This window comes from Podarcis filfolensis (genome assembly GCF_964270895.1).
Source record: "Podarcis filfolensis genome assembly, chromosome: 6".
Classification (NCBI taxonomy): domain Eukaryota; kingdom Metazoa; phylum Chordata; class Lepidosauria; order Squamata; family Lacertidae; genus Podarcis; species Podarcis filfolensis.
The window spans coordinates 30763781-30775866 of record NC_139609.1 but is presented as its reverse complement, the minus strand read 5'-3'; the positions used below and the strand labels follow the sequence as shown (position 1 = coordinate 30775866).

At 43.5% G+C, this 12086-nt stretch overlaps 1 protein-coding gene across 7 annotated transcripts in view; it reads right to left on the bottom strand.

Moving 5' to 3' along the window:
- Positions 1-12086, bottom strand: part of SYDE2 (synapse defective Rho GTPase homolog 2) — a 54070-nt gene that overhangs the window by 5237 nt on the left and 36747 nt on the right. For 3 of the 7 annotated variants that reach the window (XR_014549626.1, XR_014549627.1, XR_014549628.1), the window contains exon 7: positions 4372-4474. Coding sequence is in view for 3 of the 7 variants with exons in the window: in XM_083620549.1 (XP_083476675.1) it covers positions 8751-9241 (491 nt within the window). In the remaining 4 variants the exon portion in view is untranslated. The other 4 variants (XR_014549629.1, XM_083620550.1, XM_083620551.1 and 1 more) reach the window with 4 other exon arrangements.

The window sequence follows — 12086 nt, the reverse complement described above, 5'->3', positions numbered from 1 at the left end:
AATTAGAAGCTGGGAAGAAAACATTAAAAAAAGAAGTAACAGAAGGTCTAACAGAATACAGTGGCCAAAGACCATTTTAGGTCTCCGTCCTCCTTTTCTCCCCAGTCCAAATGATCTTTCAGCCACCAACTCTTAGATCCTCTCTCACACACCTGGTAGCAGCAGGCCTCTGAATGCCAGTTGGGAGAGGGGAGGGGTCTTGAGCCCAGATCCTGCTTATAGGCTTCGTATAGGCATCTGGGTTGGCCACCGCAAGAGCAAGACAAGGTAGCCTGTTGCTCTGATTTAGCAGGGCTCTTTTTATGTTCTTACATGACCCAGACTGTATGCCCAAGGCATGGTTCCAGACAGCACATTCAAATATCACGAGATGATGAACAAGTAACCCCTTAAAATATGTCTACCCACCCTTTCTCTTTCATACACAGGCAGGCTAAAGAGCAGCAAAGGTGGATCCCTGCCACTACCTTTTCAATAAACTCTGAAGTATTTGGGTACAGCCACAATTATATATATATTGTGATAAATGTGCTTCAAATATCACACATGCATTTCGTGTACTAGACTAGCCCCCCTAAAACATGAGTGGCCTTGAACGACCAGATGTGTCCCAAGCTTATCAGATTTAGAGATTTGTGCTGCAAAAATCCAGAGGATCTATTTTTATACGAGAAGTTACCAGCTACTTTTAGCATACCAATGTAGCTATCTCTGCCGCCTGCCCTCCCCCCCCCCACGCCAGGGCAGTGAGAAGGGGACTGGCTGGCTCACCAAACACTAGTTTCCTTAGTAAATTTTGCAAAATAAGCTACCAAGGGCCCCCAAAAAATGAGCTGGAAGGTTCAGCCTAGGTGACCAAACATGGGGCCTCCATCTGAACCATATGGTGGAGGCAGGGTTAGCTCAATAAACTTGTACTTGACAATGTTCCATCTGTCAGCATTCAAATATGAAAGGTGGACAGAGACAGATGGAGGCAGATAACAAGAGGCCACAGTTCAGTAGTCTCTGTCAAATGCTTCTCTCTTTATTCACGAGTAAAGAATATGGGGTGGCTGCACTTAAGAACTGAAAAACTAAAATGCCTGCAAACAAAAACTGTTGAAATTATTGCACTGCAAAAGGCTTCCACACCAAAAAAGAGCATTTTTAAAAAGTTAATAAAAAGCACATGCACCCCTTAAACTGCAACTTTAAGAATGATCACATGAACCATTCATTTGCACTGTTGCATAAACCCAGACAAACCTGCCGAAGATGGCAAACACAGATTACCGTATTTTTCGCCCTATAGGACGCACTTTTCCCCCTCCAAAAATGAAGGAGAAATCTGGGTGCGTCCTATGGGGCGAATGCAGGCTTTCGCTGAAGCTTGGAGAGCGAGAGGGGTCGGTGCGCACCGACCCCTCTCGCTCTCCAGGCTTCAAGAAGACATCCGCAGCCTAGGCAGCCCTGCGGGAGCTTCCCGGAGCGCCGGGCGCACTGAAAGCAGAGTGCCCGGCGCTTAGGGAACACATCTGCAGCCTAGGCAACCCTGCAGGAGTTCCCCGCAGGGCTCCCCACGCTGCGAATAGCAGCCTGCCGCCCGGCGCAAAGGGCACCCTGAAGCAGAGCGCCCTGCGCACCGGGCAGACATCGGCCAGCCCCACAAGCTCAGGGGACAGCAGGGAGGCGCAGCGCCGCCATCCTGCTGTTCCTCAACCTGGTTCGGTTTCCCTGACCTGGTTTTGGGGGGGGGAAATAAAGGGAAAAAATTTTTCCTTTATTTCCCCCCCAAAAAACTAGGTGCGTCCTATGGGACGGAGCGTCCTATGGGACGAAAAATACGGTAGCTCTGCTGGCCTGTTTGCACCATGCTGACCTCAAACCCCCACCTCCCGCACTCCATGCCTGCCTGCTGCAGTAGTAAATCAGCCAGATGGAAGGCAGGTAAACGATATGGGTTCACCAAGATATCCACTACTGGCTGACCTAGAATCTTCTCTTGCAAAAATGAAAATCCTAGACTCGTCTGTTAGAAGATGTTCATCTTCTTTCCTAAAGCAAGCAAGCTGTAATCTTTGCATTTATTGTTGTTTGTCTGCAATCTGAATCCTAATCCTATTCTTTATGGGGGGGACGACTATGCCTGATTGCAATATGTACGTAGAGTGGATCCTATTATATAAACTGTTACATAATATAACAAGGAACAGCTTACACAAACATATATCACCAGTTTAGGTGGCTTGAACAATGGACAGAAAGCTGAAATTTGGTACAGGTTTGGGGCTCTTTTGCATTCACACACTTAACCAGCTACGGACTGGGGGTGGGTGGGGGACTGCACTACCAGTCAGCAATGTATTTATGCTGGTAAAATGTAAGCTGTATTAACCAGGGTGGAATCCAGGCATTCCTCTGTTCTTAATAAGAGCAGAAAACATTTGCATGCATGGCACTGAAGTGAGCAAAAACCATCAAGTGGGTCATCATCACATTTCTTAATTTCCACACATCTAATTTGTAAATCATGCTGGCACACAATCTACCTCTAAGCAGGGATGTGCTGAAGCCATTAATTTAAAACAGATTTGAAGCCATTTAATACAGGCTCTCAGATTGCATTTCAATTTAACAAATGCATCATTAAATTGTTTCCTGACAGATGATGAATTCCCATTTGGGAGACACAAGTTTTCACATAATTTTTTTATCATTTGTGCTTGTTGAAACAAGCACAGCTTTCTTTCAGTTCTAAAATAATGTGTATGGAAAACGTGCATCTCTCCCAAATGGCCACAAACAATTGCTACGAAGAAAACAGATATAAATACATCTGACATGGTGGACTTAATATTAGGCTTTCTTAAAAGTTTTTTGTTTACTTGTAATATAACAAAAACTACTGGCCAAAATGCCAAGACGACATGAAGTCTTGAAATTTGCTAACAGAATTAAATTCAGTCACTGCTCATACATTACTGAGTTCCACAGCCTGTTCTATGGATGGGAGAACAACCATGAACTTCAGCCTTGCTCTCCTGAAGAGGGCCAGTTTCCAGCCCCTAGAGCTATACCCCTTCCATGCTTGCCCTGAGCATGGTAGCAACAACCAAGGTGAGTTGCCTTGAACTCTCTCTTTAGGCCAGTGGTGAGGAACCTGTGATCGTCAAGATGTTGTCAAGACTACAATTCCCATCATCCACAGCCAGCTTCATCAGCAGGGATGGTGGGAGCTGGAGTCCAGCAACATCTGGAAGACCACAGTTTCTGCACCCCTGCTTATAGGCAGGTGTACAGGTCAGGCCCAGTGGGAAAGTGAAAGTGAATGGCAGGTGGGCACAGAAGTTCAAGGGGGGGCCAGTGAGTGCATCCCCCACCACACTTGGAAATGGTCTGGATGAGAAGAATTTGCATGTACAGTCATATGCACAATGGCCTAATTTGTGTGATTATTCCCCCTCTAACAGATATGTTGCAGCAGGAAGGTGGTGGTGGGGGAAACGATGACAATAGAGTCCTTGTGTGCTTGTAGCTCATTAGGCCTCTGGGGAATTGATCAAATTACTCAACAACATGATGTTCTGGCTCAAGATACAATGTGGATAGAGTAGAATTTTACTCATTTTCTGTTGGGAATTTGTATGTTCAAAAGCTGTTGGAAAGCTAAACATTCTGATAGCATGTCTGTGTGTGCTAAAAGGGCACTGTGATTTTCACAACGCGACAAAGTAGGCTACTTCCATTCTCATTATGCAAAGGGCAAGCATGAAAAACGCAAAGCCCATTATTGAGCTAGGCTCTCTCTCTGGCCCAATTCCAATCATCTATCCACTGAGACATGAAGGCTTCATTTGTACATCCATGTTCATTGCTAGACAACTGCAACATCAGTGGCTTTCCTGTGTGAATGAGACACCACAGGCCCAAAACTACAAAACAAGGTTTTGCTACTTATTCTGACGTACAAAAACTAAAGAGTTTTCCAATGTTGAAGTTCTCATTTATCTAAAACTAGTCAGCGGAACAACACAAATGCAGAAGATCAGAAGCAAGCAGATCAGACAGGCAATGAGTTTTCAAAGGTAGAAATGGTAAGTTGCCTCTGGGAAGATGTTTGGAAGGAGACAATACTGTACTCCATCTCTAGCAGGGTATCCCAGAGGATCAAGATGGTAACAGAGAAGAAGGCCATAACATTAGGAGGACTTTCACACTGTAAACTTCAATGACCAGGCAGGTCTATTATAGGAGACACATCTTCAGCTGAACTCATTCCATAACAGCAAAACATTAAACCTGGCTTGGTAGCAAATGGCAAAACAGGTGCTATAACAATGCAACAATTCACCCAGTGAGCTGCAAACAAATCTGTTTCTGATAAACTACCTCTGGCTGGGAAGAAATAGCACTGAAATCGCCACTCAAATTCCTGCATGAGATTAGGCCTTCATCCTCCCTCTCAGTTGCTGAGTGCATTGAACGACTAGCCCTGAAAAATATGAAGGAAAACTTATATTCACAACCACAGCAGATTCTGTGTGGGCAAATACATTTTCAAGGTATTATGTGGAATCAGAAATGCATCCAACTTATCTTCAAATAATGGCAACCAGGGCTTTTTCCAGCCGGAACTTGCTGGAATTCTGTTGTGGCACCTCTCAGGTGAGCACCATTGTCATTCTAAGAGAACGAGGAAGTTGTTCATGGTGAGTTCCTGCACCTCTTTTCCTAGAAAAATTGCACTGATGGCAACCTTTTACAAAATGCAACCCATTTTTATTCTTAATCCAGATTTTATTCAGAATTAACATTTATATTTTTAAAAATAATCCACTTCCTGTACATATATACTTTTAAAAAAATACATCAGCTTATCAATAAATGCTTCAGGTTAAAATTTCCAAACAGTACTGTTGTTATTTAATTGCAGTGACTGTATTGTGTACTGAGACACTAACGATAATAAATTAATAAAAAGGACACTGGATAAAAAGAGGAGATATTTAGGAAAGAACGTGGGGGAAAAATTCATGCACCAAATTTGTGCATCCTATTGTAAATAAATAATAACAATAACAACAACAGTAGCCAGACAAAATATTGGAGGGAAACAAACAAGTTAAAATAGCATTTACACAAGGTCCATAGGCCAAGAGAGTGGCCGCTAACATAATACAGGAGAAAATGAAATCTTACAGTGTGTCAAGATCCAAAGCACTATTTAAGAAACCTTTGCTGACTTATATTTTTTAAAGCATTTCCATTTAAAAACTTACTCATCTGCATTATTAATAATGCAGCCTTTTTTAATGAGGCAATTGGTTGTATAATTTTTATTGCTTGGGTTTTATTGCTAGACAGTGGACAGAAGTTGAGTTTTCATTTATATATTTGCATAAGACTTGCAATTGCTTTGGTTAACTACTAAGATAGCCAACATCCGAGGACAAGCTTAATAAACGTTTTGTCACATTTATCCTTCTAAGGGAAGGGCTGAGGAGCTGTCAATAACACTCATTTAAGACAACTGGCAAGATAAACAGTAAATTGATAGTCTCATTTAATACTTATTTAATATTTCTGGCATGAGAGCAAATATTAAGAACTTCAAAATGCATTCAGGACCTAGATACACTATTTTTAAAAGGCACTTTCTCAATTCACATGTCAACCTTTAAAAATAGGATGGACTTTTTTGGGGAGGGGACTACAGCCATTTTAGCATCTACTAAGCTTTCAGAACATCTAAAACATCCCGCTTGAACCAATATGACTACTCTCCTCCTTTAAAAAAAAAAAAAAACACAGGCTCTCTCTGTTCGTATACCTTTGCATCAGATACCCAAGAGCCATAGTGTTTACTACACGAGTAGACCCAGGAGGCTACATTCTGGAGTCCTATGTGGTCTCTTTCCAACAATTTGTGTGCAAATGAAGAGCCCGTTGACACCAGTCTGGCACACACAATTTATATGCAGTTGGGTGTGGGAGCGTTGGGATTGTGAATACTTATTATGCAGACATGTATAACATGTGCTGCAATTGGATTTGTACCCCCTATAAACATATCTCCTACCTTACAACCTGTGCCCAGATTTTCAAGGGGTATGGACTACTTGGTAGCTATATATATTGTCCTAAGGCCCATTCTACATGCCTATTATAGGGCTGCCATACGTCTGGATTTTCTCGGACATCACTGGGATTTCAAAGGCAGAAATGACGTCTGTCCAAAAACGCGTCTTTGTAAAAAGCTCAACAACTTTGGGGTTTGTCTAAAAAAAGCTCAGCAAGGGTGTATGTGCCCTTCTCCTAATAGTAGGCAACCCTACTATTAAGAGAAGGGCACATACACCATTGTAAGACAGTCCTCCCACAGAACCTCTACTTAACGAGTTCGCATCAGACAAGAAGGTAGACCTGCATTAGCTTCAACACTATGGCTGAAATCCTAAACATTCACCACTGAACTCAGCAAGATGTAATGTCGGAATAAGAATGCCGGGGTGCTGCCACTAGTAAGCTATGGAATACAATCAGAGTTCAAGGGGGGTCCCCCTACAGTAGTATCGCTCTCTACTTTTGTGGTGATGGCAGGGTGAGACACAGAGATTTTTCCTGACCTGATCCATGCCAAGGTCTCCTTTGAAATCCTATGCAAGCTCTAGACACAGTGGGTGGTTTTCACCACTATGTGGGGAGCAGTGGCCACATCCCGTACTTCTGAGTTCTAGCAGCCAGTCTGGCTAGCGTGAGACACTGGCAAAACTCTAGACAGGGGAGAAAAAACCCAAAACATTTAGAGTACCTTCCTCAACTTGATGCCCACCCAATGTTGTTGGAGTCTGACTCCCGACAGATGTAACTAGCATGGCCAATGGTTGGGGATGATACAAGTTATAGACCAAAACATCTGGACTACATATGCTGAGGATGGTTGATTTAGAGCAGGGTTTGGGGAGCCTGCAGTCCTCTGGTTTGTTCTGGACTACAGTTCCCATAATTCCTGATCACTGCATTTGTAGTCACAAGGACTACAGCTTCATAAACATGGTTCAGCATAGGGATCTGCACTCTTGAATTATGTTTGCTACTTGAGGCTGAACCAGAAAACATGTTCAGTCTTTAAATCCATCCCAATTTAAGTCTCATGGAGTTTTTTTGTGTTTGTGTGCATCTAACTTATTCTGAACATTTGCCATTAACAGAGCCTTTGATCATGCATGAGATACTGCTCTGTCCATTGTTTGCATCTGGCTGAACTTTGGAAAGGGTTACAGGGATGTATATTTGGGGGGAAATTTGCATTTTAAACAATATGCATATTTGTGAGCCACCACAGTGTGAAATTTGGACTCTGGGAAACAATCGTTCCCATTGCCAAAGCCTCTCTAAAAACTCTCAAAAACGTGGAAATTGCACGATGAGACAAGGACACATTATCTGGGAAAGTTACGCACTTGTACATCTGAGAGATATCAATGTCATCTGTGGCCTTCAAACTCCTCGCAGGTATTCAGCAAGTCCCTTCTGGTCCGACCCATATCCACTCCTGCTTAGCTGGCCATTTATTTTGGCATCGAGCGACACACATTCCTTTTAGAAGTTGTGTTCATGTTTAAATCTAAAACGGCCCTTTCCTGAAGTACCGATGATTACAAAGGGTTTGAGACAGGCAGCAATTGCTCTTCATAATGTCTCATAGAACTTGCCCTGCAAGGCTCTTGTTTCTTGACTTGCGGCGAGGGAAAGGGAAGGCTGGACAGGGAAGAGGAGGAATGCAGTGTCCTCCTATTTCCGACAAGCCAAGTATGCTGCCTGTAGACGCGTAATGCATGTATCTTGCATTAGGAGGCATGATCTCCTATGCTATGTTCTACAGCAGGGGTGGGGAACCTTCTGCCTGCAACTGAACTTAATCTGGCTCCTTCCTGCTTATCAGCTGGAACAGCTTAGCAGGGGGGAAGAGAGGGAAGACAGGGAGGGCTATGGTGAACTCCCCATGCACAAGCACTGTACCCCAAATGGAGTAGATCAAGCCCAATGCTTTTTAATATATGTATATAAATATGTACAAAACAAAAAAAAGTTAGAAAAATATTTAATTTCTTTTCACTTTTAAATAATTGCTGGAAAGTGTTAATGCAGGAATACATTAATATTTGTACATTTAAACGTTTTCATATATAGCTATATAGGTATATATAAAAAGCTTTTTTTCTCATAGCAGCCTTTGCATTGCAAGTGAATAAGGTGTCAAAACATGGTAGAAAAAAAATGATCTACCTACAGTTTGCGCTGCAAATTATCAGGTAAGCAGCAATGTTAATCCTCCCTTTCTGGGAAAACATCTGTACCAGGGCTAAAGTTTCAGGAACAAATGAGTGCTGTTCCTGTTGTAACGTAGACAGAGATGGTGCCTTGCGTACCTTGCATAAATTGTCCAAACTTCCTAAGTGCATAGTACCTTGAAGGGAAACGGAAATTCTGCAATCATCTCATGAAAAGTAACGTACCATTTTAAACCCAGAAGGGTCAACCCGAAACCATCCTCAACGGAGAAGAAGGAAGGGGGAGGAAAATTACAACAAAGAAATAAACAGATTGTGTAATACGAATGCACTAAGCCCACGGTGGATCAAAATCACTGCACGATGCAATGGAAATAACAGCACTGCACCCATCTCTCTTTTGGGGAAGAAACGGGGGGGGGGGGAGAGACAGCAAAAAAAGAGAGAGGAGGTATTGCAGGGGGAAATTACTTATCAGTAACTGATGTTGAGCTTGTTTTTATTGAGTTCCCGTTCCAGGTTTCCTATCAGAGTATCAATGCTTTCCTGCAGATCTTTGAGGTTTACTCTGTGGTTCCCTGCAGAATCCATGGCTTGCACCGTCAAATAGGCCTGGAAAGTGTGTTCTTTGGACATGCAATGGGGCCGTTCGGCAAGCTTCTCCGAGCCATCCACTCTGCCGCCGTCATCGCCACTTTCGGCATCTTCCGAAGGAACATCATCATAGTCTGCTTCGTTCAGGGCCTCCTTGGGGCTGACGAAGTAGCTCTCCCCACAGCCACTCCAGTCTCCAGCATAGCGGTTGCTTGAAGGGCTATCCAGTCTGGCTGGCCTGGACCTGAGGATGCCTGACATCTCGGTACTGCTCAAGTTCAACATCTGAGGCCGCTGCTTCTTAGGTCTCAAGTAATTCACAGACGACTGCTGCTCAGACAATGCAGATTCCTTGACGGCTGAATGTTGCACTAAGACAAACAGCAGTTTTAAGACATGTTAGCTGAACGGTGTATATGACAAGAAACCAACAGTGTTAACATTTGCATTATTTATCTCTATTTCTCTACAATTGGAACATGCATGTATGCATGCACACTGAACAGCCAAAACATTCTACTACTGGGGTAGTGGAGCTAGCTAGTAATCCTATATTAGGAGGGGGAAGCCTGGGAGAAAACGTTCCATCTCAAAACTATCATGCCTTAGTCCACCTGCAACCGCAGGAGTCTGTTAAATTTTCTAAGCGCCTCAATGAACTCTGCACGTTAATCCCAAACCCGCAAACGCAACGCAGTTCAAGGGCTGGGCTTTCATCTGCCATCCACATTCAGCTGTGTAAGACAAAAGCAAGGCCCGGCAAGTGTTAAAACAGCTTGCAAATATAGCCACCACTCTAGAAAGCTGACTATTTTGGATCCAAGTGTGTGCAAAGCCAGCCGAAGCTTTTCAAAGGTTTCTTTCCCCCCCACCTCTAAGCAGCCATATACTCCAGCTCAGAGACAGTGGTGGGGAATACATGCAACACACATCTGACAATTTTTGTTACCTGAACTCATGGATCTACACCCCAAGAAACTAAGTCTCCTCTGGTTACCGGCTCCCTATGGTTAAATAGTACAAATGTTTTATTGACAGCTGACGGCTGAATATTTCAACTGTAAAATATCTTTATGCCATGGTGCTTCTACCATCATGCCATTTTTGTTCAATTTTAGCTGTTTACTGGCTGCAATATGGAACATGAAAGGGGCATTATTCCTCCTCCAAATGCTTAAATACTTGCTAAGGTTAGGGCTGGGCGATATATCGTCCAAATCTGAAGTCCATATCGTGATATTGGTTTCATAATTGGCAATTATAATGTGCGTGCGCACGTGTGCTATACAAAAATCACGATGCGGGGAAAACATGAAGCCAGCCAGTGTCTCTACATAGCTCCATCCTTATTTCACACATTGCGATATGTTGGTATATTGCGAGGTTTAGCTGGCGATATATAACACGATGTTGAAAACCAGGTAACGCCCTGGCGTGGCTAAAGGATGAGGGAGAAGGAAAGGCTATCAACAGAGAACTATGGAAAAAATGTATGTTGTCATGATCCAGAAGAAACTGAGGGGACCTGGTAGCAGTGCTTGAATCTGGGACTGGGGTGAGGGGGAAAGCGGGCCTGTCGCCACCACATTTTGTGACAGGGGCCGACTTCCCAGCTTCTGTATTTTGAAGTCTACAGGAGTTGGGCACTGTGATTTGGAGAAAACTGATGAAAGTATGGGGTGGGCCTTGTGGATTTCATAAGAGGCCTCCGCTACCTTTCCCCTCACAGTTCAAGCGCTGAGTAGGATAGACTAATCCAAGTCTGGGGAAACATCTTATTTAGGCATGAAGATGGAAGATAACTGGGCTAAGAAAAAAGGGAGGATAGGATCATGCATGGCATGGCGGACATATGAAAGGGGAAAGGGAGAGAGTTAGATCTTGTTATGCTTTGACAGTTTGATAGACAGAAGGAGTCTTCTTGCATTTCATACTTAAAAACTACAGTTTGAGCCTCTCACATGGCATGTGTGTCAGATATGATTCTTGCTAATATGGGAAAGGATGCAGACGTTAACGTGACAGAACATTCTAGCAAGCGTAGGCTTGGCAACTGTATTACAGAAAGCCAGTGTTTTTTGAACTAGTTTTTCCAACCGTGCAAACTCCCCATCTGACATGCCACACTGAAAAAAGAAGACAAATGAACACACAGGGGCCATCTCCCCATAGATACAGTACATGGCCAGACAGTCCAAAGGCCTTTGCATCAGTGGCATGCCATGAATTTTTTTGTACAGGAAGAGTTAGGGCCAGAGGCGCCAGCTTGCCAGGGCAATGGGGTGACATCACACACATGACGTCTTGATGTCCTGATGTCACACACATGGGCATTGTGTCTTCCTCCCTAACCTGGACAGAAGCTTCCTGGGAAGGAGATGCCAGGGCTCTGACAGGATGCTGGAGTCCTCCTGCCTGTTTCCCAAAGCTGAGAATTAAAAATAAACCAAAAAAAAACCCACAACAAAGCGGCAATTCTGCAAAAGCTGCTCCTTCAGCCAGATGACTTAGTGGAGTCAAAGCAGAGTGATGCTGGCAGTTGTGTTCATTGTGCTCTGCAAACAGCAGAATGGTCTCTGCCAGAGCATTCCATATTGTCTGCAGAATCAAGTTGCCAACCAAGGAGCCTTTTCAGACGATTTCCAGATGGTCTAATTCAGACACAGTTCAGGCATATAGTTGGTCAAGCTGAAGGGCTTGACTAGGAGATGGAGGACTTTAGTGAGGAAAACAACAAGGGACTGAAAAATCTGTAGTAGTTTTCTGGTTTGGGGCGTGGAGAGTATCCCTCCTCCCTTCAAGTTCTCTGAAGATGAATATTCTCTGTGCCTCTCATGTTTTTGAGGGAAATGGTGAGTCTAGCTACCCTTCCAAGAAAAAAAAGGGGGGGAATGTTTCCACTGATGAAATATTGGTGTTGACTTGTGTTGAAAGTACGCGTTCCTTGGCTTTGCAAGACAAGGTCAGATTCTTTGCAGGGTCACCAGATTACAAGAGCACACTGCTGTGATCCTCAGCCACGTAAGTCACTGAAAACCACGACAGAAGTCACCACCAAGAGGCTCAAAAGTACAACCGTAGGGGTCAAAAGTAAAAAAGCAGGACATGTTACCTGCAAGAAAATGGGGAATAGAAAGTTCTCTTTTTTAAAAAAGTAAAAATTGCACACACAGCATTTGCAGTAGTATGTGAAGAGTCAAATCCTGCCCATAAACA